The following is a 27,966-nucleotide window of genomic DNA, read 5'->3' as shown; positions in this document are numbered from 1 at the left end:
GCCAAACCGAACGCTTGCTCAGGCAAGGTCATCTTCAGCTTCAGCTTCAGCTTCGCTGGGAGGCACAGACTTCGCAGCAGAGGAAGGTGGGCTTGTTGACGTAGGTGCACGCCTGGCAGGACCACTCCTCCTCGCCCGGTGGTGACGAAGAAGAAGAAGAGGTCGTCGTCAACGTCGTGGTGGTGGCCGAGAGGGCGATGGCGGCGGCGACGTCGTCGTCGTCTTCTTCAGCTCCGCCGACGTCGGAGGGCGCCAGATCGAGGAACTCGCCCAGCTTGCCCTTGGGCGACCGCGAGACCACGTACTGAGCCGCCTCTTCGTCGCTGATCTCGTCATCGTCGCTATCATCGTCGCCCGTGTAGTTGTGCACATTCTCATCCAATCGCCTGCACGAGCCAACACGTCATAAGTCCGTGTTCCACCCAAAACCGCACACAACACACACGACACGCACACGCACACGCACACGCACACCACACACACCACACACGAAGGAGGTGAAGAGGGCGGTACCTGTTGGCGCGGTCGTTTCGCTTGAGGATGAGCTTGGCCTGGGCGTTGAGTGCGCTCTCGTCGAAGGTGATGTCGTCCTCGTAGATGCCGACCTGCCCTCGGCCCGTCTCGTCGCGCACCTTGTCGAGCAGGGCGTAGCCGCCGCCGGACACCATCGCGTTGCGCTGTCGTCGGGTCTTGCGCGCGTTGTAGTCGGTCCGTCGTCGCACCTTCAGCTCGCGCTCCATCCGCTCCTTCTCGGCCTTCTCCATGCGCTCCTTCTCGAGCTTCTCCTTCTCCGCTGTTCGCTCCACCGTGCCGGCCTCGGCCACCTCCGACGTCTCCTGCGTTCGCAGCAGCTCTGCGTCGATGTCGACTTCATCACCGTCGTCATCGTCGTCATCGTCGTCGTTGTCGTCTCCCTGTTCGAGCTTGCGCGCGGCCTTCTCGCGCTCCTCTTCCTTGAGCTGCTTGAAGTGCTCGTTGGCGGTCTTGAGCAGCGGGTCGATCGTGTTCTTCTGGATGTGGTGGGGCGGATTCCACTTGACCCACTCGTGCGCTCCGTGCTCCGTGCGACGCACCACCGGGAAACCTGGCGACACACACACACACGACACACACACGGTCAGAAATGCCACACTTGGGGTGGCGAGCTGGGCGGTGGTGGTGGTACCGGTGGGGTCTCGCGCGGCGGTGTCGTTGATGTGTCCGATGAAGATACGGAGGGTCTTCTCCACGGTCTTGCCGCCCAGCCGCTTGTACACGGGGTAGTAGGTCTCGGCGTAGGAGAAGCGCGAGTCGACATGGATGGCGTCGGCCTCGATGCCCGTCTCCTCCTGCACCTCGCGTAGAGCGCACTCGCGGTCGGTCTCGCCCGACTCGACGTGGCCCTTGGGCAGGTCGTACCGTCGGCCGTGCTTCATCAGCAGAAAGTGTCGCGAACCCGCTACGTCCGCGAACAAGAGGAAGCCGCACGAACGCATCTTGGGCATCGATTCATTTTGAATTGGCTGCTTCGATGGCGCCAGCTGCTCGGTCGTGGCGGGAGCAGCAGTCGGCTGGTCTTCTCCTTCATCTTCTTCGCTGGCAGAGGAGGAAGAGGCGCTATCATCCGAAGATGTGGTGGTCGTGGTGGTAGTCGTGGCGGCGGCCGCAGCAGCAGCAGCGGTGTCGCCCGAGCCGAAGACGTTGTCGATTCGCTTGTTGCGATCCCACACGACGACGTCGCCCTGGCGGAAGTAGTAGACGCGGTGGTAGGCGATGTCGCCGCCCTTGTCGATGGGCACGAACTCGTCGAGGGCGATCTCCATCATGCCGTCGAATCGGTCCAGGTAGCCGATGACGAAGCTGGCCGGGTCGTAGCGCCCCGTGTCCCACATGATGCGGTTGTACACGTCCTGTGACGTGCGCAGACGCTGCTTCTTCTTCAGCCGGCCGGTTTCCTTGTCCCTTCGCTTTTCGTGTGCCGCTCGCTCCATTTGTTGTTGCGTAATCTTATCGCAAATCTCGGTCTTCTTCTGTTCGGCTCAATCGCGATTCCTCTCGACGTTGTCCTCTGACAATAGTTTTCTCCTTCCGCCTCCAGAGATGTAAACGTGTCTAACTCGCTTGCCGCTTGTGCTTACAGCCTTACTTCGTTGATCGAATGAATGCAAATGCGAACGCGTTGGCATTTTGCCTGCGCGGCAGTGGAAAAATAGGAAAAAACTGCATTCACATAAAATCAATATGTTGCGTTTCCATGAAAAAAGCGCTGAGAAATGAAACGAAATGAACAAAATTAAAATTCAGAGAATGCATCAATATTTCGGATGCCATGGCTGAAAAACGTGAAATTAAAAAGGCACGTGCATGGTCACAATTCGGTGCGCCAATGCCAGACGACCCAGAGTTGTATTGGTCAACCAGTTAACTGGGAGCGAAAACGCAGAAAGTCCGTATCAACTTGACAACTGCCCAATAGCTAACTGGCGCATTTTAGGTTGCCGTTTTGCATTGGCTGCGGTTATTAAGATCTAAACGGGAGTGCTCGTCAATCTGCGCCCTTAAGTAGCTTGCAAGCAACTTTCCGCCCCTTTCCGCCTCTGGGGCCACGAGGCGGTGTCCCGCAGAAGCGTGTGACCGAACACAGTCCTGATGCCCGTGCGATTGGCTTGCAGCTTTCGCAGACCCGTTCATCCATTGGCTGGCGTTTTGATGCCGACGCCCAACTGGGTCACCGTGCGACCTCATGCTCGAGCTCGGTCGAGCCACGCACGCAAACCCCACGCCACATTTACTCGATGGCAGAGCTCCGCTCGTTCGTCTCGTTCACCACTTGCTCACAAAAAGGCCAAATCCGTTAAGTGTTCCGCGTGCTGGGTGCAATCCCGTCGATCAGGGCCGCTGCGAGATGAAGTGTCAGAGCTTTGTGGCGCGCCACAATGCTGGTAACACTCCCACTGGTCGGCCCAGTGCTCGAACCACACAGTCCTTGAAAATTCCCTACGGCCATCGAGTATTTAACCCACCACCCAATTGCCCTGGCCATTACCTCTCTTCCGCTTCGCTTCGCGCTCAAGCAGCTGACCAGACCTCAACCCCGCCACTTCCACTTCTTCGTCTTTCTTCTTCTCCATTCCCTTCTTCTTCGCCTTCGAGGTAGCGAACAATTGTGTGGGTCTAGATCGCCAACGATTGTCTCCGTCGCTCTCCAGTTGTAGCAGCGAAAGTAATCATCTACACAACAACAAAGAAGAAGATGCAAGCCGCCACAACTTCGACTTCGTCTTCGCACCACGTGTCGCCCATATCGTGCCCGCCGCAGGAGAAGCCGCAGGTGACCCTCGCCGACGTGCTACGCGGCGGAGCCGAGAACGACCGCCGCTCGCTCCAGGCCTACCTTCACACCCTGGCCGCCCGCGAGAAGGAGAAGCGCAAGCGCAAGCGCAACGACCGCAAGAGCAAGCGCTCGTCTTCTTCGTCGAGCAGCAAGCGGAGGAAGCGCAGCGAAGAGGAACTGAACGCCGCGGCCGGCGCTACTTCGTCTTCGGGCTCCATCGATTCGACGTCTTCGGCCAACTCGACCCCGTCGGGCTCCATCGACATGTCGGCCAACATGATGATGCGCGGCAGCGTCGACCTCTCCGCCATGCGCCTGGCCAGCAACGAGTACGACATGGGCGCCCATCACATGCGCAGCCGTAGCGTCGACTTTGGGGCTCTACGTTCAAGCACGGCCGCGTTCGATGCGATGCGGGCGAGCCTCGACATGTCGGCGGGCCGGGCCTCGGGCTGGGCCAGCACTACAGCCACCACGGTAGCTTCGCGGGCTACCAGCACCACGGCAGCTTCCACCACCCGAGCGCCCGGGCGAGCTGCGACTTCGACGCGACGGGCTTCGGGGCCGACATCAGCCCCACGTCGTCGTTCAGCATGGAGGCGGGTCCTGTCTTCCTCGAGCCCGCCCCCCTGGCCTCCTTCTCGGTCGACGAGCACTCGCCCCAGCCGCAGCAGCAACATCTTCATCAACAACAGATGATGATGAACCACGGTGGCGCTACGTTCCAGCAGCCGCAGCCCGTCCAGCAGCACTACGCGCAGCAACACCAGCAGCAGCAGATGCACACGAGCTACCCCCAGTCCCAGCAGGCCCAGGTGGTGACCGACCTGCCCGACTTCGAGGACTTTGTGAGCTCGGCCTTCCTCCAGGCCTTCCCCGACCAGGCCGACCCCACCCTCCTCGAGCCGGGCATCCCCGAGCAGCAGCCCTCGCCCGAGGCCCCAGTCCAGGCCGCCGCCGCCGCCCCGGTCTTCGCCGTGCCTGCCCCGCCGCAGCACTTCCAGCAGCGACAGCAGTCGCAGCACTACCACCACCCGCCCGCCCAGCAGCACCACCACCAGGCCCAGCCGAGCTGCAGCTGCCCCGACTGCCATGTGACTCCCGTCCACTCCTCGTCGACGCAGCAGCAGCACGGCAACAACAGCTTCGCTGCCGCGGCGGCGGTCGATGAGAACTCGCTGGGTCAGGCGGGCTTCGTGGGCGTGGAGGAGGACCAGGTGGAAAACTTCCTGGCCCAGTTCATCGAGTGGAGCGAGCAGCGCGGGGTGGCGTCGCCGTCGTCGGCCTCCTCCCCGGCCGTCTCGTCGCCGGCCACCTCCCTGTACTACTAGCGCAGCAGTACTTCTACCTTTCACCACCACTACCACCCCCGAACGTGAAGGTTGTCGAAGACCAAGAGAGAGAAAGCCCTCAGTATTCTGCGCAGAGGCGGAGATATCTACTTCTTTACTTCCCTACTTCTTCATACTCCTTATTTGAGTTTTTCTCTTCTTTTACACAACCACAACAACGCTCGTGTTGTACATATAATCATTGGCCACAAGTAAAACGTATCTTTCACATAAGTACAACAACTACCTAGACCTCCGTTTCGATCTCGTCTGCACCAACAGTATAACCAAGTTACAACTTCTAATTCTCTGCTTGTCACAGTTCAACAACACAAAACGGAAGAAATTGGGATGGGCCACGCCACGTTTATGAACATCAAAGAGAGGGGAAGAGGAGAGGCAGCAGAGAACCACCAAGGGTACTTCATCAAGGGATCAGAAGCCGGCGATCGAGTCGATGAGGAGCTTGAATCCCTCGAGGGCGTCGCTGTCGCCCGTCCTGCACGAGCACCAGCACACAGCCAACGCGGTACCACGCCAGCCAGTGAATCCCAAGGAGAGTCAGTCAAGGAGGCAAGGGACCACGACGCGCAGCACGGGGACCTGACGGAAATCGACAGAAAACAATCTCCGCTGGAAAACCCACAGCCAAACTCAGCGCAACCGGGCATGTTAATTGCCGGATTGAATTTGTAAAAATTTAGAAAAACACAAAACGATTGGTCAAAATTTAACCAACGTCGACAGAAATTGCGATTGGGGCAAACAAGGTCAAGGGAAGGGCGGCGTACTTTACGGCCTCGCACAGGGCGGGGATGTCGGTCTCTGGCGAGAGGAACTCCTTGCCCAGGTAGCGGATGAAGTGAAAGTCGGTGACGGCCAGCAGGAAGGGCTTGCCCTTGAACTGCAGCAGGTGCCGCTTGAGCGCGGCCATGTTCTGCGGGTGCTCCGGTCGGTTCTCGATCTCGAAGACGCACGACAGAGGACCCTCGTGGTTGACCACAGCGACCTGGTTGCGTTGAGTTGCAGCGTGTGCCATTGTCAAGCGCAACCACGACCACAACCACAGCAGCGACTCATCACCATTAGCGTCATCAACAGCACACGCCGCAGCGGCTGAGGGGAAAGTGGTGGGGGGGGGGTTGGTTGTCGTACGGGCTTGATGAGCACGTCGGGGTCGAGTTCGGGTGAGTCCTTGCGGCCTGCGCCCTGGCGGGCCATGGCCACCTCCTGCTTGGCCACCACCACCTTGGGGTCCTTGGGCGGTTTGAGGAGGTCGTTCTGCACGAGCTTCACGGCCTGGTCGGTCACCTGGAACGGCTCGAAGTGAACCTGACCCTCCTCGTCGGCTGCACCACCACCACCACCGCACACATGGCGTGAGTCGCCCGCGAAGACCACGTGAAGGTTGCATCGTGCGATGATGGTGGACCACGTACTTGAGACCTTGACAGCTATGAACGACTTGCCAGCGTCGCCATACTTCTTGATGGCCTCGGCGTTTTGCTGCGCGGCGCGGACCACTTCGTGCGAAGACATGATATAGTCTCGCTCGTCGTTGGGCGGCACCGTGAAGATCCACCCCACCTTGATGCACAGAAGTGAACAAATGAGAACGGATTTGAGACCTTGGGCGTACATGCCCGATTGATTGCCTGGTGACTGTACCTTCTGTACGCCCAGCGCATTGGCGATGGTGTCCACCAACTTCTCTTCCGCCGGGTCATCAAGCAGAATCGTCCCCGACGGGCTCTGCTCTTGTGGCGGCTCGTAGATGTACTCGGCTGGGAAGAGAACACGATCGCCATCAGCACACCAACACAGAGATAGCTTACTAACACAATGTTTGGGAGTGCAAACGCTCGAGATGTACCGGTGACGTTGCCGTCCTCCAGGTATTTGCCGTAGAGGTAGCCCTCGCGCCGTTTGAGAAACGCGAACTCCCTCGGGTACTGCTGAAACTTGTCGCACGAGGCAAAGTCTAGCGACGCCACCTTGCAGTGCGTCGTTTCCTGCATGGCCATCACCGCCACATGCGTCCAACGGTTGGTTGGTCACCGCACCGACCAATTCCTATGCAGTCCTTGCTCACCTGTGCCTTGAACACCAATCCCTGACTGTCCAGATGCTCCATCAGAGACTTGAGGTCCCACTTCTTCTTGATATTCCTCAGCTTTCTGTAGAGATGGGCACGGAGTGCGTGGGAAGACCATCAGCAAGGCGCCTGGCGTCGGGGAGTGGAGTGGGTGGTGTACTTGGGATCTTCGTCGTTGTTGATGGGCCGCTCGCCCGTGTAGGAGAGGAAGACCATCTGCCCGTGGCGGATGCCCAGGGACGAAAGCGTGTTGGCCCCGCTGGAGAGCACCTCCTTGCCGGCCCGATCCAGGCTGAGCGTCTGGTTGGCCACCGGGATCAGCGTCTTCTGTTGGACCTGCGTGTCGCGCGGCACATCGAGACGAAGAACGTGTTAACAAGATGGCAAGCCCCGGCCAAAGTATAAGAAAGGGCCACAGAGACGAGAGAAGCACAAGAGAGGGGAGCGAAGGGGCATTCGGTGAAGCGAAGGGCATAAAATCAATTAAAAAAAAGAGTAGAAGGTGAGGGTCTTGATGAAGATGGTGATGCGGCCAGCACCTTTTTCTTGAGATCCTGCACGGTCTCGTTCGGCTGCATCTCATACCTCTCCGTTCCATCTTTGGACACCAGACGGACAGTCTGCACAGAAAAAGGAGTAACAAACCCACATTGAGCCTCATTTCATCTTTTACAGCAATTCAGTCAGATGCCAGGGGCGGTGACGTGCCAGTGGTTCGCCCTGCATCTTCACTTCTGCTACGATCAGTCAGTCTTACTTGCACGAGATGCGCTCGATCTTGCGTTTTTGATTTGCGTGCGCAGCCCGCGAAGAAGTGAAGGAAAATGGCGTGGGAAAAATGCAGAAAAGTGTCGCATTCCTCAAATTGTCGTGTTGTGTGCGGTGCGTGCGGTGCGTGCGGTGCGCATGCTCTCTGATGATGTCCACCTCAAAGGCGATCAGCAAACTGGCGGTAACGCCGGTTCCCACAGCATTGCTCCTGGGGCTCTGCGTGTCCCTTTAACATGTTAAGGCCGGGCGAAAGGTTTGGGGGAGACGATGGCCGAAGATCTGGCCGCGACTCGCCCGCCTTTCGTCTGCTCGGCTGCGGTGCGTTAAGGGGCGGTGGGCCAGTATTTAAGCGCCCAGGGGTGCTCTGAGGTCGAGGCAACACAACGCAGCACACCACCCAAGACAACAACCCAAGCTACTCTGATCCAAGGATGAAGAACCAGTGCCTCGCTCTGCTGTTCCTCGGGCTGCTGGCCTGCGCCCTCGCCCAGGACAACACCGTGACCGTGACCAAGGCCACCGAGACCGTTCCCACCACCCAGATCGTGGGCAGCACCGCCACCACCGTATGTCCGCGCACCACGCACGCACATGCGCTTGCTCACGCTGCTTCCTTTTTGTACTGCAGGGAACAGTCGCTCAGCCTGTGCTCACGCTGTCGACCTCTTCGGCGTCCTCGCTCAGCCCGTTCTGGATGTTGTGAGCGCTCACAACAACAACTCTCACCCACTCCACCACCCGCCGCCATTTTATGATCCACAATGGACTATTTCGAGATCATTGCGTTTTTTCTTTTTTGATGGAATTTATAAATTTATAAACCGCACACACGCACGACGCAACACGCGCCACCTGTGGGTGAGGGAAAGCTGGGTACCCCAACTTGATGTGTGTCGCATTGGCCGGCTCCTCACGTTTGCCGAGCTTTGTTGAGCTTCGCTCGCACCATGAACTGCTCGCGCGAGAGCTGTCTGACGTGCTGTGGGAACACAAATCGACAGAGTCAACACCTCACCAGCACACCACCGTGGCCGAGATCGTGTGACGCAGCTCGTGGCGTGTACCTTGAGGTAGGTCGTGGCGTCGATGGTCTCTTCGGTGAGGGCGCGCATCATGTTGTACAAGGTGTCCTCCATGGCCGCGTCCTCAGCCTTCAGCGACATGATCCTGCGCACCAAATGGTTAACAAAAGTTGTGTGTGTGGTGTGTGCGTGGTAAGCGGCCGCACGTGAGATCTTTGGGGTTGCGCGGGTTGGTGGCGGCGTCCACGTCGAGCTGTTCGTCTTCCTTCCGTCGGTTGGATCGTTTGATCTGCGACACCATGTCCTTCACCTCGTTGTACTCGGCCGTCAGCCGCTTCTGCAAGCAGGACGGGTCGGGCTTATTATTAGTCCACAGAGAAAAGAAAAGAAAAGAAACACACACACGACACACGCTCATACCTTCTCCGCCTCCAATTCCACCGCCTTGCGCAGGTCGCTATAGCGCTGTCCCACCTTGCTCAGCAGCGCGTCACGCGCCTGGCTTTGCGAAGATCGCTGCGGCTGCTGTAGCGCGCTCATCGCACCCGTCGGCGGCGGGGCCGAGGTCACGCTCGTTGGCGTCGTCGCAGATGACGAGGGGTAGGGCGCGTGCTGCTGTTGTGGGTGGTGCCCGTAGGCGGGCGGGGGCACCACAGGGAAGGCGGCGGGCGACGACCCGGGACCAGCAGCGGGAATGCCGGTGGCCGACGTCGGGGTGACGGCATGGTGCTGGCCGTAGGCGGGAGGCGGCACGGCGGCCGTCATCTGTGGGAAGGCCGCGGCCGGGGCAGAGGTGGGCGCAGCGGGGAGGAAGGCGGTGGTGGTCGCGCCCGCGAGCGATGGGGCTGACGGCGGCTTGGCGCGCACGGGCGGGTCGGCGGCGAAGATGGCCTTCAGCTCGTTTGTCGCGCCCACCAGCGAACACACATCCGGCCGCCACCCTGCAACGCGAACATGGTAAATGAATATGAATAAGAATATGAATAAATAAGGGTTGGGGTACCGGAGAGGTAGGGGTGGTAGCAGACGCCGCCAGAGTCGACATGCTTGTGGTTGCTCTTGACCACCATGGTCTGCGCGTGAGCGTGTGGAAAATGGTTGTCAGTGGCTTCCACCGTCTGGAGCCGTAGGCCGGTGTCGTGCGTACCTCCGTTGGCGTCACTCTACAGATTGGTGGCGAATGCGGATATCCTGATGCAACACGCAACACGCACACGCACACGCACACGACACACGGCGTACGACGACCACCAGGCAACGGTTAGGGAGACGACGCGGTAAGGAAGACCATGTCAGAGTGTAGGGCGGGGTACCCTCTGGGATGGTGAGCTGTATGGGGATGTTGTACTGGGCGCCCTTGTACGAGATCGGCAGCGTTCCGCTCACCAGCAGCAACGGAGGAATGCCAGGCGCTGCGCATGACACAACGCACAGCACAGACACGCACGCACGCACGCACAAGCACACGCACACGCACGCACACGCACACACACACGCACACGCACCACCGCATACGCGACAGTCAGCAGGCAACAGCGGGAAGAGGGATGGTGAGGTGGCGGTGGTACCGACGACGGCGGTGTGAGGGTAGAGCGAGGGCCCAGCCTTGAGGAGCATCAGCACGTCGCTGCGTACACGCATCACGTCGCGATAGCGGCCCGCCACGAACTGCAGGTGGGTGTCCAGCGTCTGCTGCTGTTGCTGTGCCAGGAGCTGCTGCTGCTGCTGCTGCTGTTGGTACTGCTGTTGAGCGTGCTGCAGCTGGTGCTGTTGCTGCTGGTGCTGATGTTGAAGTTGTTGAGCATGCTGCAGCTGCAGCTGTTGTTGTTGGAAGAAGTGCTGTTGTTGCTGTTGTTGGTGCAGGTTCAGGTGCTGTTGTTGCTGCTGTAGCGGCAGCTGTGCTGGTGGATGCATCATCTGCTGCTGCTGCTGTTGATGGAGGGGCTGGTGTGGAGGGAGGGCGGCACCGCCTGAGAGTGGAGGCGTGACCATGTAGCCGCTTCCATACATGTTGAGAATCTCAAAAATAAATAAATAACAAAATCGAAGCGAATCCAATGCAAAGAACTTGGAATTGGATAACAAAAAAAGAGATGAATGTAGAAGGAGGGAGAGAGTTGCTGATCCTTGGTTGCTGGTCCCTTGGATGGGTTCTGTGAGCTCTGCGTCACCACGCGAACCAGCCTCGCCGCATTTCTCCGGCACCAGGCAAAGCTTTTCTCGTTTCCTTTTCTCGTTTCCTTTTTGTAACTTACCTGGCACGCCACCACAGCACACCACCCTTGTCGTGCCCACCATGCGCCACTGGCTCTCGAAACGTACGAGATTGATACCTCTATTTTATTTATTTTAATTGACGTTTTTCGCTTTTTATTCTATTATTCGATTTTTAATCAAAATCATTCTTTGTGACCGGGACCAACCACCCCACGGCGCACCAGATCTGAAGGGCAGAGAACGAAGCGACAGCGCCGATCGCGACGACGACAGCACAAAAGAACGAAGAGACGGCGAGTGGGGGTCGGGTCTCATCGTACGCACACAGACCGTGGCCCTGCTGCCCGACCTCGGGTCCACCACCAGCAGCTCTGCCCACAGCCTGCGGCACCAGCGCGCACGACACCCACGCGACGCCGCCGGCGACCGCGTGACCAGAGGCGGCGACGATGGCGACGACGCCGAACTGCCCAAGGACCGGGCCTGGCGCAGTCGGGTGAAGCCGCTCGCGACCGACGATCGGCGTAGGACCTCCGTGCAGCGGGCGGACAGCGACCTGCGCTCGCGGATGGTGAGGAATCCGTCGTTCGCGCGCAGCCGCTACGTGCTGACCAACACGGGCGCCTGGACGCGCGTGGCGCCGCCGGGGTCGCCGGGCGGCGGAAGGGCTCGAGACCTGCAGCGGAAGCGCACGCGGGACGGACTTGCGCGGCAGAGGAGCGCCGAGCGCGATGCCTGCCCGCCGGGCCTGTTCCTCATTCGTTATCTCAATCCGTGCGCGGCTGACCTGCTCGCCGGCGACATGCGTTTGGTACGCATCCTCACCACCACCAAGCCCGCATTCGTGCTCACGGCACGCACGCGCACCACCGCACACGCACTCGCGCACACGCACTCGCGCACACGCACGACGTATGTTGTAGGTGGACGGACGGTGGGTGAAGAACGAAGAGGAGAGTGAGGTGTTGGATCTGGGCGACGAAGAGGAGCTGCTGAAGTGGGCCGAAGACGATGTCTACTACCAACCGCTGCCCAAGGAGTTTGACGTCGACGAAGAGCAGGTACACCTACGCTATTGATACTAATCAACCGCCCGCACACCAGACGCCAGCTTACTGACGTCATCACTTTGTTCATTTCATCGTCTTTCGTTCTTTGTTCTTTGTTCTTCGTTCTTTGACAGCTCCGGCTATGGCGCGAGTGTGGGCGGAAACACGAGGAGACGCTGGGTGAGTGGGTGACGTGCGAACAAGACCCGCAGTACGTGCGACGCTTCAAAGAGGAGGGACTGCGACAGGTGACCCGCAAACACTCTTCCGCCGAATTCTTCCGCCGAACTCCTGCTCACTTTGCCAGAAAATGGCAACACTACAGCTGTGGATCGTGCGAGTGGTGGATCGAGCCAACAGGCCACCGGCGGCCTGGGGCCGATTTGGTGACGACGACGAAGATGACGAGTCACGATCATCGCGACCCTCGGCCATAGTCCAGCACCAGGGCGTCATCTCGGTACTTATTGCATCGCCCACTCGCTTGCCCACGGTCCAGCCCATTCGCTCTTCGCTCTTCGATCTTTCTTCGCTCTTCGTTCTTTTGACTGTTCTGCGACTGATGGCGGCGCTCTTGGTTCTTTTCAGTTTGCTGCGGCCGAAATGGAGGACACAGATCTGGAGATGGAAGACGAGGAAGACGACGGGTTCGAAGATGGTCTGGAGATACCGGAAGAGTTCGGACTCGTGGGAAAGCGAAGCAAGGAAGAGAACGAAGACGAAGAGGCAGCCAAGGGGACGGAGGACTCGTCATCATCGCCTGCGAAAGCAAAATCGGAGGCGTCGGCGTTGGCGTCGGCGGGCCTCACCCTGCGACGCTTGACCGGCAACAACTTGGGCGGCCAGGCCACTCGACAGATGGCGGGCGAGAGTGGGGGCCAAAACAAGAAGCGGAAGGACCACCGCGGCACCGTGAAAGACGACGGCGACGACAGTGACGACGAAGATCACCACCACGGGCTCCCCACAGTACATAACATATCTCAACCCAACAACTACGATCGCGAGGCGACATAGTAACTTGACTCCAATTGCGTGCAGGCGTTGAATTGGCTGATCGGAACGCTGCGCAAGGTCATGGAGGACACATCGCCCAGCCCACTGGTCCTGGAGACCTTCCTAGAAGAGGACCCTGACGCCGACTCCTCCGATGATAACTCTTCCTGGGACTAGTCGCGGCGCTTACGTGCGAAACAGCTTGGCTCGGAGCTAAAAATTAACCACCACACGGGGAGTACAATCACCAGCGGGCGGACAGAAGACGACCTCGTAGTCGACGCGGTTGAGGCCGCCGACCATCTCAGAGCAGGTGAAGGTGCTGCTCATGTCGTCGTAGGGGTAGGTGTAGGACGTGGGACAGGCCTTCTTCATCCACAGCAGCTTGGGCTGCACGTTCTTGACCCAGGTCGGGTTGATCGCGTGGCACCGCGTGACCGACGACGGCACCGGCACGCCCAGGTCCTGCCAGTTGGCGCAGCCGCAGCAGGTCGATGTCGCGAAGGGCTGGTAGCACGAGTCGATGCCGTTGGTGCAGCCGTAGAGCCGGCTGTACTGCGCGCAGTCGAACGGGGCGCCGTAGTTGGAGTTCATCCCACACACCTGGTCCGCCGTCCAGTAGCCCAAGCGCTTGCCGCAGTTCAGCGTCAGTGGCGTGCTCAGTCCGCACACCTCGCCGCCTGTCGCACGCACCCACATCAGTACATTTCCCTCACACACACGACCGCGCACACCACCGCACACACGCATACCGGAGCATTCGCGGTCAGAGCTGCAGCCACGGCCGTCCTGGGTGACCCACACGTAGTGAGGCGAGGGCGGGGAGAGGTCCCACGAGCAACTGCCGGTCGGGGTGCGCGGCCGGAGGGCGCCCGGGTTGCCGCAGAAGAAGGGGTCGTTGGTGCGGGCCGAGGTGAGCGGGTTGATCGCCAGCGGGATGTTGATGCCGTTGATGACCTCCACGTCGTAGGTGTCGATGTTATTCGTCAGCATCGTGAACTCGCCCTGCGTGGCCGGCTGACCGAAACCATGCGCGCAGCCTTTGTGCGTCGCGTGTCGTGCGGTGTTGCGTCAGTTTCGCTTTGCTTTTGGCCAATGCGCGGTGTGGTGACAAAAAGAACGAAGACGACAACAAAGAGTGAAGGGAGGGTAGTACTCTCGTGGTCAGGGTTGGGTCCGCAGTCGGCGGTCTGGCAGGTGCCGCTCTCGCAGCCCGTGCGGCCGGCCAGGGCGCCGCTCCACACTACGTTGAGGCCATTGTTGTAGTAGGGGAAGACCACCGAGTTCGACCCGCCGTTGGGGCTGAGCCTGAAGTCGCCGTTGGCCGGCTTGGGCTGGTTGAAGTAGCAGATGCCGTTCTGGGGGTTGCAGTACGACCCCTGCGGGCATCCGGCCGAGCAGCGGCCGTTGGGCACCGCGCCCGAGACCAGGCCGAACCACACCGGGAACGAGCAGTTGTTGTGGAAGTGGAACGTGCGGCCTGCTGCGCGCGAGTGACCATCGCGAACGGGCTCGAACGAAGCCGAAGCAATTGCGACGGCGAGGCACAGGGCGAGCAGAAGAGTGAGGAGCGACTTCATGCCACGGGCGGAGGTGAAGAAGGAGAGGTGTGAGCGATGGTGTGGGTTGGAGAGTCTGAAGTGCAACTTGGGACACAAGTTTTTGTTTTGCAGCCAAACGTTGCGATTGGCCGGAGGGATAGTGAGATGCTTGTGGATAGGTGGACGAATAACTACGTTTTGACTGGCGCCAGCTCTGCCGACATCGCGGACGATGCATGTCGACACGAAAAGAAAAACGAAATATCTCAATTTGCATTTTATTTGAATAACTGCGTTTATTTCACCAGTGGTGCGTGCAGAAGTAGAAGGCAACGTTGGCCAGAGGCGGCACACGAAGATTAGACGATCCATCATAAAAGAAGAGGAAGCGAGAAATCGGAGCGAATCGGCACATAAAAGCAAGGAAATGATCCTGTCGCCCATCTCGCTCTTCATTGTCTATGACAAATGGGAGCCTGGGCAGCGATTAACGCTGCTCATCTTGATCTACACTTCGGCAGCCCTCTCGCTTCTGTCGTGCCTTTTCATCCTCTACGCTCTCACCATCCTCTATAAACTGCGTGCCAATTCCATTCGACGACTCGTCTTTTACATGGTCTGGGCCGACATGGGCGCTGCCATCATGTGGCTCATCGCCGCCTCCCTCGAACCTTCCTCTTCCTCTGCCATTCTCTCTTCATTTTCATATCCTGCCTCCACCTCTGCTACTTCGCCATTTTCGACATCGGCACTGGACACCAACGGGACAGCCGATGCTGGAGGGACCGTCATCGAATGGGGAGGAATCGACTGGGGCTGCCGATTGGTGTCACCACTCCAGGTCTACTTCTGCCTGGCCTCCATCTTCTGGGCCACCAACATCGGTTCGCCTCTTTCTTTTACCATCTCTTTATTTCCATCTTTTTATTCTTTATTTATTTATTTGCCCATCAACAGCAACGGAGACGGTGTGGCGCATGGGTCATGTCACGTTCACTCCCATGGGCGAGATCAAACGTACCACCCCTCTCTTCTTCTTCTTCTTTTGATGCTTTGGACCCTTCCCGCTCTCTTCTCTCTTCTCTGATGCTGTCTTACGTGCGCGTGTGGGCAGTGCCCAACGAGAGTTCGCCCTACACCTGCGCCTATCAAATCTTTGCGTGGGCTCTCCCGTTTCTTGTCATCTTGCAGCCCATGAAGTACGACCTCCTCTCCGTGTTGTTCCTCGCCTACTATCGACTCCTTCCATGATCGCGTTCTCACTGTGATGACTATCGTGTTGCAGTTGCTCGGAAACGGGCAAGATTACGCTCATGTGGATCTACATGGCCATCGTTGTCGCCGTCTGGGTCTACTGCGTCCTCGCCTACGCCGTATGTCGTCTCTCGATGCACACATGCAACACACACACACATACACACACACACCACACAGCGCCAACGTACAATTGGCTCTCAATGCGCGATTGACTGTTCGTGTCTTCAGGTGGGCATGATCGGGTTCAACAAGAAGCTGCAGCAGGCGGAGATCAACGGCACCTACACGCGGACCGAACAGGAGCGAACAGAGCGACTGCAGATACGGTGGGCCGGCTACCTCGTCGTCTATATTATGACGTGGGCCTTCGTCCTTCCGCTCAACGTCGTGCAATTTTGGGGTACCGTGTGTTGTGTGCGTCGTGTCTTTGGTCGTGTCGTGTCGTGTCGTGTCGTGTCGTGTCGTGTCGTGTCGTGTCGTGTCGTGTCGTGTCGTGTCGTGTCGTGTGTTGTGTTCGTTGGTCATGTGTTAGCTTACCCCGGGTTCAATGAACAGGAACGGAGCAAAGTATGGTGGTGTTTGTGTTCACGGCGATCGGTTGCGTAACGCTCCCGGCCATGGGAATGTTTAACGCCATTGTCTATGGCTGGTACGGCCTCACCCTGCCCGGCCACCTTTCGCACGCACACGCAGGCCACAGAGCGTCTCACACCTAACTTGGCTACTGCTGTCAACACCCAACGCAACACGACACAGCATGCCGTCATACAAGCAAAGCGCGCTCTTTAAACAACTCTACCTACACCTGGTGGGCCTTGGCCGATGCCGCTATGGTGCGTTCCACCTTTCCTTACTGGCAACCACACGCGACGCCAACGCGGCGCCTTGGTCGCTTAGCTAAGTGTGCGGTGGTGCGTGTTGTGCAGCGTCGCACGTGGGCGAAGAGGAACACACGAAGCTGGTCCAGAAGGGTACCCCGCCACGCAACTACGGCAACGCTGGCGTGGGCGTCTACTACTCGTCCGACGACGATGACGACTACTGGGAGAGATAAACCATCGCACGCGTGCACCCTACGTCGACACACAGTCGAACGCGTGCGTAGCACCGCACCACATGCGGTGCCCGACGAGCGACGAGAGACAACGAACAACCAACAACAACCAGTGTACAGAACAGGTGACGACGCCACCGCCGCGGCGGTTGGTGTCTTGCCCTACGCGCCGCAACGATTGGAGTAATTGATGCGCGCCACCACGGGCAGAGAGAGGTCTTTGAACAAAGAGAAACTGCCACCTCACCATCATCATTCCTGTCATTTCATGCTTGTCGTGCTTCTTGTTGGCCCAGTGGCGCCCCCGTGCGCACTGCCTTCCGGTGAAGTGAAAACAACATCAAACCCTCCGAAAGAGACAAGCTCATAGAACACAGAGGATGTGGACCACCAACTTTGGAGGAGCTCCGGCGGTTCGCGCCGCGCCAGGCACCTACCCTGACGATGAAGCCATTCTTTCTTCTACCTCGGCCGCTCCAACCGTGCGTCCAAATTCACAAAACTGCAACCCTTAAGATGATTGTTTTCATTCGCTCCCCACCGTGCGAAACAGACGTTCGGCTTAGGTCCCAAGACTCCGCAGGAAGGGGCACCCACAGCCGCCCAGTTGCGTGGTAGTCGCTACCCCCACCCATCTTGTGTTGAACTTCCCATTTCTTCGAATTATTTGGTAAATAATTGACATTAATGTCGACGCAAAACACAGTTTGGGTGGCGCAGGCTGCGGGAGGAGGGGAGAAGCCGCAGGTGGGCAATGTGGGCAATGTGGGTGATGAAGGCGCCGACGCCTTTGCGTACGAACACCTTCTCTTCTCGGTGGCCGTCTACCGTGGCGTGTACTCCCGGCTGTGGCCGTTCGTGCTCGGCACGCTCATGCGCCGAGCCGATGCCCGAGAGGGGAGCCACACGGACTTCACCGACGATGCGACCGCTGGCGAGCGCCTGCTTGCGGGCCTTCTCCACCTCGAGGCCATCGACACCAGCCTCTGCGCGCCGTGGATTGATCGCATCTTCGCCATCATCGTACGCTGCAGCGGCTCCTCCTCCTCCTTCGTGCCCACATCGCGCACAGTCCACACTAACCAGTCGGGCGGCTTGGCACAGGCGAGCGAAAAGACGCCCGTGGGGCTCAAGATAGCGCTGCTGGAGTACCTGGGCACCAACCGAAGCGCGCCCGACAGTATGGACATTATTCCGTTCCTCCTGGGCCGTATCAAGCACGAGCCTCACGACAAGACGCGCGCCTGCGCAGTGCTCGCTCTCGGCATCATGTTTCGGTTCGTCGTCATCGCCACTGACAACTACTACTAAGTCTTGTTGGTGGCCGATATCTCTTATAATGCACGAGGGAGAAAACTAACGCGACCATGGCACAGAATGCGCTACGGCAACGAACTCAAGCTTAGAGACGCGAGAAAGCTGCTGGCTGAGTTCTGGGGCGGGGAGGCGGACGCGAGCGAAGACGGACAGCCCGACGGCGGCGGCGGCGGCGGCGGCGTGGTGATGACTCACGAGGACCCCGCCGTGGGTCCACTGACCAAGGTGACGCTGGCGTTGGTCGCGCTCCAGCAGCTGGCGCACCCGCCATTGGCGGCCGTAGATCACGCGCTGGTGGCCCTGTCCGACGACGCCATCCCGGCTGCTTGGCTCAGCGTTCGGGGTAAGCCACCTCTCCTTTTTTTCGCGTCGTGTCATGTGTGTCGTGTGTGTCGCGTGTGTCGCGTGTCGCGTTTGGGGGACCTTTAAAGGCTCACAATACACCTGCGACCACCTCGTCAGGGGGCAACTTGTTCCTCTCGGAAGCGGCGGAGGTCGCCATCGACAACGTGGTGAGCATACAATTCCTAGCGCTCCCGCTCGTGCAGAAGCAGCTGGACGACTATCGCGTGAAAATCGAGGAATACAATGAAAGTAAGATGAGGTTCATGCCCGCGAGGTCGACAGTGCCTACTCTGTCCTTGTACGGCCTCTGGCCGGCTTCATTTGCCGAGGTACGACACGACACCATGACATGACCAACGACACACGGCACACGATACACGACACCATGACACACAACACGACACGACACGACCAACGACACACGACACGATCAACGACACTGGCCTAACCAGGTAAAATAACACATGCCTGCAGTTGCTTTACCGCGCAATCACGAGGCTGGAAAGCAAGTTCGCCAAGCAGGATGTGCTCCCGCGCCTGATGGACCGCCTGGCACAGGCCACCGCTGAACCAGTCTTGTACGCGCCCGACGCCCGCCGCCTTGTTGCCGCAACAAACAACTCTCACACACACGGTGGTGGCTGGTGGGGGACAGCGACCGCCTGTTGGTTGTTCTGCTGAACCTGATGCTGCCCGATCCGCTGGTGGAGGGCACGCTGGCGCAGGAGCTCGACAAACATACGGCGACAGTGCTGCGTCAGCTCGCCTTCGACTCCCGCTTTGACAATCTGTGGCAGTGGATCCAGTACGTACTCATATGACACGACACACGACACACGCGCACGACCGCACACAGCACGCGGTGCTTAGGCAATGGCGTGCGTGTGTGGCATGTCAGTGTCCAACCCTGCAGTGATGGTCACAGGCAGAGGCAAGAGGAAGCTGAAGCGAAGGCCCAGGCGCAGACCGACAAGGAATCACCCGAGGGAGAAGAAGGCAAAGAAAAAGAAGAAGAAGGCAAGGAAGAAGAAGAAGAAGGTGCGAAGAAGAAAGAAAAGAAGTGGGGCTTTGAGGCCAAAGGCCTGCCGGCCACGAGGGCCGCACTGCAGCAATACGTCGACGCGCCGATCCCCGCAGAACTGGTCGGTCGCAAGTGGTACGTAGAGCCCAGCAGCTGGCCAAACCCACACGAAGCTCACCGGCGGCCGTCGGGTGGCCTTCCCAGGCTGCCCAACTTTGACGGAATGGACGACGAGAACTGGGCCGAGCTGGGCCATGCCTACGGCTCCGGTACTGCACCAACCACGAATCACCCCCTTTTCGTGTTCGTGTTGAAGGGGACTGACCGACAGCGTGTGCCCTTGTGGGGTGGTCGGTGGGTTGCGCTCGCACTGCGGCAGCGGCGGACCTACCTCCCTTGATTCGTGGCCTGGCGTCCAGGTCGCGCAAGGTGCAGGAGCGCTGCATCGGCACACTCTACGGCAATGCCATCCACCAAGGTACAAGGGGAGTCTAGTTCACACACACACACACACACGCACACACATTCACACGACACACATGGCACACGACACGATACGACACTCAGGCACACGGTACTCGGCGACGCCCCTGACGGCCAAGTGGATTGCGTATCTGCTCGAGTATCAGTGCGTGATCAACAAGGGCGCACTGTTGGAGGTACGCACCTTTCAACGCCGCGCGTACCCCGCACACAGACCGCTTTCCAATCGTTTGGCATTCTTCAAACTTCAATCTAAACGGGGCTGCCTCCGACCCCCGTGGACCAGTACCTGATCGCGTTGATGGTTGGCTTTCGAGAGAGCTACGTTCTGGCCGGCTGTGATGGTCACTTCGAGGACTCGGACGAGCAAGCCACCTACGACGAAGTGGTATCGTTCACATCGATCCATGCCTGCGCCTTGCCTGGCTTCTGATGTCCGCCGCACTACACGCACACACCACTCTGTACAGAGCAAGCACCTGGCGAAGTACATCTCCCTGTTCAGCACCGGCGACCAAGACATTCGCTCCTACGTCATCTTCCTGCTCGCCGTACGTCCTTTTACCTCCTTTTGGTTTATTTGTTTTGTTTATTATAATTATTATTATTTTATCTCTTTTCTCCTTTATTTATTGTGTTCTTTAACACCGACTCACTTTCGCACTGTCAACACAGATGTGTCCGAGCCAGTGGCGCTTGGTGCAGCCTCTCTTGGACGCGATCGCACGCGACCCCACGCAGTCGCTGTGCATTCGCGCGAGCGCGCTCGAGGCGCTGTCTTTTGTCGCACCCGTGCGCCAGGCCGAGGCCTGCAGCAAGGGGGATGGCCAGAGCACCCACGCCGACGACGAGGCGATCGCGCTGGCCAAGCGCACCGTCGACCTCCTGACCTCCTTCCTGCCGCCCGTCACCGGTACGCGCGCGTTCGTCACTGGCTTCACAAAGTCACTCACACACTGTGCGGCGTGTGCGTGTGCGGTGGTGCGTGTGCGTGTGCGTGTGCGGTCATCAGGAGTCGTGGCGTCGCTGCGGGATGTGGCCGCCGCCCGGCTTACGGGCGCCACCGGTGGTGAGGACGCAGGGCCGACGACGGGACCTCCTCACCACCTCGAGGTGCTGCCCGCAGAGTTGCAGGCGCTGGTGGCACACAAGGCCCTACTCAACGACCCAGCCACGCGTCGCTACTTCCAGGTACCCGCCTTTGTTATTTGTTTTTATTTTTTATTTTTTTATTTGTTTTGAATTTTGTTTTTTGTAAAATTAAAATTGATATTAATTTTATTCCATTCAGAAACACGCAGCGTTTGGAATCTGTCGGCTCATCTGGCGGTCGCGCGGCATCAGCGGCAGTCAATACGCCATCGAGAACGCCACCGGTGGGTTCTTCCCCCCCACCCAATGATGCCACAACACACAACACACGCACACGACTCACGCGCATGTCGCTGACCAACAACTCGCCACACACGACACACACGACACCCACATTCATGCACACACGCACACCAGGTTCTGAGACGGAGGAGCTGATAGCGGCGCGGGAGTCGGTCTCCAGGGTCGAGCTCGAGCTCGAGCTGCACAGGTGGCTGCCGGCGGTCAAGCAGGTGCTCGTGGAGGACCTCGTAGACCCGGCCTCCTACACCATCAACGACGCCGGCACGCTGTTGGAACTGAAGGGCGATAAACTCGCGAAGCTCTACCTGACCAAGTTCAAGCTCTTTGGCACCGACATCAACAGCGAGCTGCGCGAACTGTTCCTCGCCAAGCTTGCAGACACTCAGCTGCCCGGTACGCTCAAACAACACACGACACACGACACACGCACACACGACACGACACGACACGCACACGTGCAGGCGCACACACTGACCGCGCATTTATAATACAGCGCGCGTTGCGGTGAGGGTGGCGAGTGAGCTGCTGGAGCTCACCGGCCCGACCAACACGGGGGGCCTCACGAATAGGAATGTGTTCGAAGGTGCCGACGAAGACGACGAGGTCTACGACACGGCCGGCTGGTCCGACGACAAGAAGCGCGCCTTGAGCGCTATCGTCAGGTTTCTCACTCTGCCTTGCACCAACTGGCCGCGCGTGCGTTTGTTGACTTGGCCGCTCCGCACGACACACGACCACGACACACGACACACATGACCAACAGGTGTGGGCAGGTGTGGGCGGATGCCGACGAGGCGGACCGCCTGCGCCGGAACCTGCTCCCTTCGTTCGTCGGCACCAGGTGGCCCACGAGACACGGCCTCGCGCGCGCCTTGGGCGTCCCAGGCGTGCCGCCGCCCACCGAGGAAGAACTGCGCCGAGAGGCCGAGCAGAAGCTTCAACAACGGCAGAGCAAGAGCCGCCACACCCCGATTTTTAACATGTTCCCCTAAAGCACGTGACTGCAGTCAAATAAATATGTTCTGTTACGTTAGTTGATAAACCTACTGAATATGTAACGGTTGCGTGTAGTAAACACACGGACACACGACGAGACACACAGAGACACACACAGAGAGAGGTGTGTAGTCTCAATCGTTGGCGTCTCCGTCGGAGTAGTATTTGGGCATGAGGGAGTAGCCTTTCCTTCGCGACCGCAGCCGCTGCAGCTCCTCCTCGAGATGATGTTGCTTTTGTTCCTGTGTCGTGTCGTGTCGTGTCGTGTCGTGTCGTGTCGTGTCGTGTCGTGTCGTGTCGTGTCGTGTCGTGTCGTGTCGTCGGTGTAAGTAGGTGTTGGCAGCACGTGGAAAGAATGGGTGAGCGCGGGGAGCCGACGTACAAAGTACTCGAAGAACTCGGCCCACTCGCGAATGAGGGACTCCTTCTCGTCCACCGAATGCAGAAGGTGGTAGTTGTCCGCCTTGTGCACCTCGCGCATGATTTGCTCGTCGAGCAGTTGCTCCTTCAGGCCTCGCAGTTGCTGCATCCCCACAAAACAAACACCCCAGGCTCAACATCTTCACACCGCACACACACCGCACACACGCATCATTGCATACCTGAGCGTGGTAGTCGGACACAATGCCGGAGAGGACCTGGAAGTCGACGTTCTTGTTGTCTTCGTTGGCTGTCACCTGCAGCAGTCGTCGCATCCGATCCTCACCATCTGGTGTCGCCCAGCTCACCAAATGAGCACACGACACACGACACACGACACACGACACTCGACACTCGACGCACGCAACATACCTTTGATCTTGGCCTGCATTGTGCTCATCTGCTGGTCTTTCGTCGCAAGCTGCTGTTGGAGATCTTTCACCTGGCGCACGACACGCACACGCACACGACACACGACCAACGACGCACACAGGCATTGAGTGCCATTCTTTGCGTGAACTCGGTCTTGCGAGGTGTCAGTGGCGCTGTGTACCTGCTGCGTTTGAACGTCGACGTTGATGTTCATGTAGCGAATCCGTTCGTCCCTGCCGTTCAGCTCATCGCGCAGTTCGTCCACCGTCGCCTGGATCGCCGCCAACTGCTTGGCCTGGGCGGCGTAGCGGCCCTTGAGCCGCTTGTAGCGCGTCTCGACGCTCTTGTGCTCCCCTCGGCCGGTGAACACGCGGAACTTCTCCTCACCGTCGCCGTTGGCCGGCAGCTCGCCGTGGTTGTTATCTACAGCATGCCCGTTCCCGTTGCCATCGCGCTCGCTGGCCTTTTCCTTGTTGTTGTCGTTGTCGTCGTTTTCGCCGTTGTTACCGTTGGCGTCGTAGTCGCCCTCCTCCTCCCCCTCGTCGTCCGACAGACTTTCCGAGTCTTCTGACGTTTCGCTGCTCTGCCCCGCTTCCTCGTTGGCCTAATTAATGGTTTGTTGTTGGTTGTTGTTGGTTGTTGTTGGTTGTTAGGTTGAGTGAAAACATTAATGTAATGACGGACTGAGGGGGGAAAGGGGCGGGTACGCCAAAATTGAGGAAGTCGAGTGATCGGCGCGTGGAGTGCACCCGGTTCCGCGGGGACGGCGGCTCGAGAACCGACCGCACCGGGCTGCAACAACGAAACAAAAATATCAATCAATATATCAATATTTCAAATATATATATATATATATTTATACAAATACAAATACAAATAATAGAAACTATAATATAAATAACGCGTGGTTGGGAGTGATACCTCATGCCAGCTGCGGCGGACGTGCCGAGCCTGAACGCAGGAGACCGGATGCCACTGCGCCACATGATGCCTGTCACACGTTCCCCAAAAGGTCAGCAGGTGCACACACACGACACACACGCGACACACGACACACGACACACACACACACACACACACACACACACAACAGAGAGAGGACGAGAAAGGTGATTGTTACCGGCAGAGGATGGTGATGCCGCAGAGGGAGGTGCAGCGCCGCCGCGGAAGGATGGCGGTTGCGTTCGATGGGGTGCCATAGGAGTGGGGATAGATGTCGACACAAGAATGAGCCGCGTGAGTCGATTGATCTTCTCCTCCAGCTTCATCTTGACCTGCTCTTGCTCTCGCAACCTACGCACACACCGCACACACCGCACGCACACCGCACACACCGCACGCGTGAGTGCCATGGTGTGATTGCGAGCGGACGAGGCGGTGTACCGTTCAAGCAGGATCACGTTGCTCTCCTCGAGCGACTTCTTCTCGAGCTCGGCGGTCTGCAGCTTTTGGATCTGCTCCTCTTTCTCTCTCACCTCCTGCAGACGCCGCTTGAGCTGCGAGATCTTGTCTCGGTAGATCTTGATCAGCGCCTTGTCGTCCAAGACCTGCGGCATGCCCCGCACCACAAGTGACGGCGACCAGACAACCGAAGCGTCCATTGGTGAGCCGCTGCAAAAACACTGGGGCCGACGCCAGAACGAGCCTGGTGTGGGAATCGTAATAAATAAGGGAGGGGCGGACCTCGTTGAGCTTGGCCCTGTTGGTGATCGCCTTGGCTCGATCAGCGAATTTGAGGGTGTTGTGCGACTCCTCAAAGCACCCCGTGGTGGGCGAAATGGTGCACACTGATGCCACACACACACACACACACACAAAGAGAGAGAGAGATCTTGATGAGTGAAAGTTGCCCGCCTTATAAAATCGCTTCTCTCTTCTCACACAAGTCCACGCGGCTGTGCGTACCGATCGCAATGCGAGCGTTGCCGCTGAGCGAGGGCTGCAAAATTCGTGTCAGCTTGCTGTCTCGGTACGGAATGTGACCGCTGGAGATAAAGAATCGCGACGTTGTGAGCGTCAGCCCACACACACAAATTATCATTCCAGCCGGCTGCGACACATACCCGGAGCCCTTGCTGAGCTTCGAGATGACGTTGCCCAGCGTGAGCAGCGACTTGTTGATGTAGGCGCCTTCCGTCCGCCGCACCCCCTGGGTGGTGGTGGGTCCGGCCTTCTCCGAGCCAGCCAGGTCGATCAGGTGCTGGTGACCACGTCGGCACACGAGAAGAGAAAAGGGGAGGGAGGCGTGAGCCATTGGCCCTTCGCAGTGACCAATCATTGATAAGGCGTCGCATACCAGCGTCGAGACGCGCACGGGAGGCTGGCGCACAGGACTCGCCCCACCGCGTGGCTCGTTGCCCTGTACGGGCTTGCTCTCGATGACCTGATTTAATAAATAGAAAAGATAACGAATAGCATCAATCAAAGCCGTGAGAACAATGTAATGTGTGGAATGCTAATGATGTGCGGTGTACCATGCGAAAAATTGTGTGCGATCGAGAGGACATCTCGTTGAAGTCGGTGCTGCCCACGTGTCTGTGAGCTTCGCCGGCAGCGATGATGGACATCACCTGCTGCGGCGAGAGCACAATTTCCTCCTTCAGGTCTCCAATGAACACGCCACCCTGCGGAGAGAATGAGAGAGAGAGAGAGAGAATACGGAAATGAGTTGCGACGACTGGACGTGATGGTGAGGAGGTGGTGAGGGTGGTGGTCGACAAGCTACCTTCGCCGTTTCGTGTACTTTCACGTTCGTGTTTGAGGGGCACAAGAGATCGTTGATGACCTCGTTGTAGATCTCGAGGTACGAGACCCGCAACAGGAACTCGCGCTCGGGCGTCTAGTGAGAGAGAGAGGTGATGGCGAGAGCGACGTAAATAGGTTAACATTAACATTAACATGCATGGGTGTACGTCAGCAGATTAGACATAGAACGAGCGAATCATGGGCTCAAGCATGGGCTACTAGTAAGGCCACAATACCTGCTTGATGTAGGAGAATACGTCCTGGATGGCGAGTGGAATCATGCCAGGGTTCTTGGAGGAGCCCTTCATTGTGTAGGTCTTGCCAGAGTTGGTCTGGCCGTAGGCGAAGATGGTACCTACAAGCGACGAGAGCGAGAGTATGAGCAAGTGCCATCCGAGCAGAGGCAGGCGTGAGTTGGTGGGTCGTGCCGTTGAAGCCCTCCATGGTGGACCAGATGACGTTCTCTGCCACCACCTCGAACACCTGTTGGTTACTGGTGTCGGGAGGGAACACATGGTCTGTGCCCAACACACCAGGAACAAGAATGGTGAGTGCTTCATATTGTGAGGAGGAGGATTCGTTCTACTTGTAGAGTTTGTGGCATTCGTGCTACAAAAGAGTTAATCAACTGAAAAATAAAAGGGGAGGATCGAACCGAAGACAAACTCCACGTCTTTGGCCTGGCCCGCGTAGGACGACTTGCCCTTGGCCGTGCCCGCGCTGGCTCGAATGGTGCGCCCACCTTCATCCACCTCCCAGATGGGCCGCTGAAATTGGAGCGACGATTGTGGAGTGGATGATTTCTCCCTCCGCAGGAGCGGTCGCATCCGAACGCAGACGGAGATGTGCTCTTCCCTCACTCGCTCCACCGACATTTCCAAATGGCGGACAAGAGAGGCGATGTAGTTTTAATCTTGGCCAGCCGCGTTGCACAACAGGGCCGACTTCGCTTTTCTTCTATCACGAAGATTGATATCTCCTCCTTATGCAAGGCGTGCCACAGTTAGATGTGGATGTGCAGGTGCGCATACGCCAATCTCACAAGCGATGCCCAAGAGCAAAATAAAAAGAAAACTCGAGGCTAAAAGCAAAGCCAAGGAAATTCATTAATTTCTTCTGCCGCCACCGGTGTTGCGTTTGGTAAGGGTTCTTTTGCTTATTTAACATACAGTATTTACATGATCGCCGTCAGCGCTTGATAGCGAGTGTCTTTCTTTGTACAGGAGGAGTGCCTCATCAGAAGAGAGGACACTTCTTGGCGAGCAGCTTGGCCTTCTTGCCGCCGAGGCCCAGCCCTGCCTTCTTGACGCCGCCCTCGCCGGCGTCGCCCCGCCGCCGGTCGATCTGGCGCACCAGCTCGCAGAAGGCCTCGTCGACATTGATCCGCTGCTTGGCTGACGTCAGCAGGAAGGTGGCGCCCATGGCCTCCACGGCTGCCCGGCCCTCGGCCTCCGACACCTCGTGCAGGTGCGGCGGAAGGTCGCACTTGTTGGCCGCCACCACCATGGCCGTCTTGTCATCTTCGGTCGCCCGGCTGATCTGGTTGCGGAAGAGCTTCATCTCATCGAAGGTGGAGCGCTGGGTGACGTCGTAGACCACGAGGAAGCCCTCGCCGGTGCGCATGTACTGGTCGCGCATGGCGCCGAATTCCTCCTGGCCTGCCGTGTCGAGGATGTCGAGCACGCACGCGCGGTCGTCGATGTGGAGCTGGCGGCGGTAGGAGTCCTCGATCGTAGGATCGTAGCTGTCGACGAACTGCTGCGCCACGAAGTTGATGGTGAGGGCCGACTTGCCGACAGCGCCGGCGCCCATCACCACGATCTTGTAGACATTGGGCCGCGGCGAAGACTGAGCCTTAGTGGACTTGGAAGTGGTGCCAGCGGTCGCCATATCTTCGATGATGAGTGGAGTGAGTGTTGGTTGGAGTAGTGTTGGTTGGAGTTAGAAGAATAAATGGTGGACCTGTATTTGTACTCTCCCATATAGACGCGATTGATTGGTTGGTAAAAATAGATTTTGGCTGAATAGGTTGTCTGAATGCTGATACGCTGTAGATGCGAGAATTCGGTATAGAATCCACAGCTTCTCCACCAGTAGAATGCTACGTATGCGTCCGCATTTCTTGTTGCTTTTTTGTCTTTTTCCGCAATAGGGCGTGCGGGCACCTCTCCAGCGACCTCATCAACTGTCGAGGAAGGACGCGAACTGCCTGCGCTTCAGTATATT

The 27,966-nt window shown here is 58.3% G+C and overlaps 11 protein-coding genes and 1 pseudogene across 11 annotated transcripts; 6 read left to right on the top strand and 6 right to left on the bottom strand.

Moving 5' to 3' along the window:
* Positions 1 to 46: 46 nt before the first annotated feature.
* Positions 47 to 1,970, bottom strand: ACA1_378000 (hydrolase, NUDIX domain containing protein; the record flags this gene model as incomplete). Its single annotated transcript, XM_004337649.1, has 3 exons — positions 47 to 386; positions 514 to 1,084; positions 1,166 to 1,970. 3 exons carry the CDS (start codon positions 1,968 to 1,970, stop codon positions 47 to 49), a joined length of 1,716 nt encoding a protein of 571 aa, XP_004337697.1.
* Positions 1,971 to 3,232: 1,262 nt separating this feature from the next.
* Positions 3,233 to 4,644, top strand: ACA1_377990 (uncharacterized protein; the record flags this gene model as incomplete). The annotated part of the gene is made up of 2 exons (XM_004337648.1): positions 3,233 to 3,790; positions 3,811 to 4,644. 2 exons carry the CDS (start codon positions 3,233 to 3,235, stop codon positions 4,642 to 4,644), a joined length of 1,392 nt encoding a protein of 463 aa, XP_004337696.1.
* A 435-nt stretch (positions 4,645 to 5,079) lies between these two features.
* ACA1_377980 (NPL4 family protein) lies at positions 5,080 to 7,317 on the bottom strand (the record flags this gene model as incomplete). Its single annotated transcript, XM_004337647.1, has 9 exons — positions 5,080 to 5,143; positions 5,436 to 5,653; positions 5,800 to 5,993; positions 6,084 to 6,231; positions 6,313 to 6,428; positions 6,518 to 6,656; positions 6,737 to 6,821; positions 6,900 to 7,075; positions 7,279 to 7,317. The coding sequence occupies 9 exons, from the start codon at positions 7,315 to 7,317 to the stop codon at positions 5,080 to 5,082; spliced, it is 1,179 nt and encodes a 392-aa protein (XP_004337695.1).
* Positions 7,318 to 7,941: 624 nt separating this feature from the next.
* On the top strand, positions 7,942 to 8,213 carry ACA1_377970 (uncharacterized protein; the record flags this gene model as incomplete). Its single annotated transcript, XM_004337646.1, has 2 exons — positions 7,942 to 8,076; positions 8,139 to 8,213. The coding sequence occupies 2 exons, from the start codon at positions 7,942 to 7,944 to the stop codon at positions 8,211 to 8,213; spliced, it is 210 nt and encodes a 69-aa protein (XP_004337694.1).
* A 207-nt stretch (positions 8,214 to 8,420) lies between these two features.
* ACA1_377960 (uncharacterized protein) lies at positions 8,421 to 10,542 on the bottom strand (the record flags this gene model as incomplete). The annotated part of the gene is made up of 8 exons (XM_004337645.1): positions 8,421 to 8,489; positions 8,575 to 8,677; positions 8,739 to 8,869; positions 8,953 to 9,473; positions 9,536 to 9,605; positions 9,680 to 9,723; positions 9,846 to 9,944; positions 10,101 to 10,542. The coding sequence occupies 8 exons, from the start codon at positions 10,540 to 10,542 to the stop codon at positions 8,421 to 8,423; spliced, it is 1,479 nt and encodes a 492-aa protein (XP_004337693.1).
* Positions 10,543 to 10,828: 286 nt separating this feature from the next.
* ACA1_377950 (uncharacterized protein) lies at positions 10,829 to 12,971 on the top strand (the record flags this gene model as incomplete). Its single annotated transcript, XM_004337644.1, is given in 8 exon segments — positions 10,829 to 10,850; positions 10,974 to 11,065; positions 11,078 to 11,560; positions 11,673 to 11,810; positions 11,933 to 12,046; positions 12,124 to 12,258; positions 12,387 to 12,767; positions 12,840 to 12,971. 8 exon segments carry the CDS (start codon positions 10,829 to 10,831, stop codon positions 12,969 to 12,971), a joined length of 1,497 nt encoding a protein of 498 aa, XP_004337692.1.
* A 36-nt stretch (positions 12,972 to 13,007) lies between these two features.
* ACA1_377940 (thaumatin domain containing protein) lies at positions 13,008 to 14,374 on the bottom strand (the record flags this gene model as incomplete). Its single annotated transcript, XM_004337643.1, has 3 exons — positions 13,008 to 13,474; positions 13,547 to 13,834; positions 13,951 to 14,374. 3 exons carry the CDS (start codon positions 14,372 to 14,374, stop codon positions 13,008 to 13,010), a joined length of 1,179 nt encoding a protein of 392 aa, XP_004337691.1.
* A 388-nt stretch (positions 14,375 to 14,762) lies between these two features.
* Positions 14,763 to 16,646, top strand: ACA1_377930 (uncharacterized protein; the record flags this gene model as incomplete). The annotated part of the gene is made up of 8 exons (XM_004337642.1): positions 14,763 to 15,219; positions 15,293 to 15,352; positions 15,450 to 15,534; positions 15,621 to 15,708; positions 15,821 to 15,992; positions 16,148 to 16,241; positions 16,349 to 16,425; positions 16,519 to 16,646. 8 exons carry the CDS (start codon positions 14,763 to 14,765, stop codon positions 16,644 to 16,646), a joined length of 1,161 nt encoding a protein of 386 aa, XP_004337690.1.
* A 687-nt stretch (positions 16,647 to 17,333) lies between these two features.
* Positions 17,334 to 17,957, top strand: ACA1_377920 (uncharacterized protein; the record flags this gene model as incomplete). The annotated part of the gene is made up of 2 exons (XM_004337641.1): positions 17,334 to 17,641; positions 17,756 to 17,957. The coding sequence occupies 2 exons, from the start codon at positions 17,334 to 17,336 to the stop codon at positions 17,955 to 17,957; spliced, it is 510 nt and encodes a 169-aa protein (XP_004337689.1).
* A 66-nt stretch (positions 17,958 to 18,023) lies between these two features.
* Positions 18,024 to 22,199, top strand: ACA1_377910 (uncharacterized protein; the record flags this gene model as incomplete). Its single annotated transcript, XM_004337640.1, has 17 exons — positions 18,024 to 18,306; positions 18,426 to 18,637; positions 18,783 to 18,886; positions 18,964 to 19,113; positions 19,238 to 19,346; positions 19,418 to 19,464; positions 19,534 to 19,598; positions 19,709 to 19,807; positions 19,897 to 19,988; positions 20,099 to 20,200; positions 20,283 to 20,363; positions 20,518 to 20,725; positions 20,825 to 21,003; positions 21,104 to 21,188; positions 21,322 to 21,600; positions 21,701 to 21,869; positions 21,971 to 22,199. The coding sequence occupies 17 exons, from the start codon at positions 18,024 to 18,026 to the stop codon at positions 22,197 to 22,199; spliced, it is 2,493 nt and encodes an 830-aa protein (XP_004337688.1).
* A 38-nt stretch (positions 22,200 to 22,237) lies between these two features.
* On the bottom strand, positions 22,238 to 26,615 carry ACA1_377900 (annotated as a pseudogene).
* A 361-nt stretch (positions 26,616 to 26,976) lies between these two features.
* ACA1_377890 (Ras subfamily protein) lies at positions 26,977 to 27,630 on the bottom strand (the record flags this gene model as incomplete). Its single annotated transcript, XM_004337639.1, has 1 exon — positions 26,977 to 27,630. The coding sequence occupies one exon, from the start codon at positions 27,628 to 27,630 to the stop codon at positions 26,977 to 26,979; it is 654 nt and encodes a 217-aa protein (XP_004337687.1).
* Between the last annotated feature and the right edge of the window lie 336 nt (positions 27,631 to 27,966).

Source organism: Acanthamoeba castellanii (genome assembly GCF_000313135.1).
Source record: "Acanthamoeba castellanii str. Neff unplaced genomic scaffold scf7180000084711, whole genome shotgun sequence".
In the NCBI taxonomy this organism is placed as follows: Eukaryota; Discosea; order Longamoebia; family Acanthamoebidae; genus Acanthamoeba; species Acanthamoeba castellanii.
The sequence above is the reverse complement of the archived record's forward strand: the minus strand, read 5'-3'. Positions and strand labels throughout refer to the sequence as shown.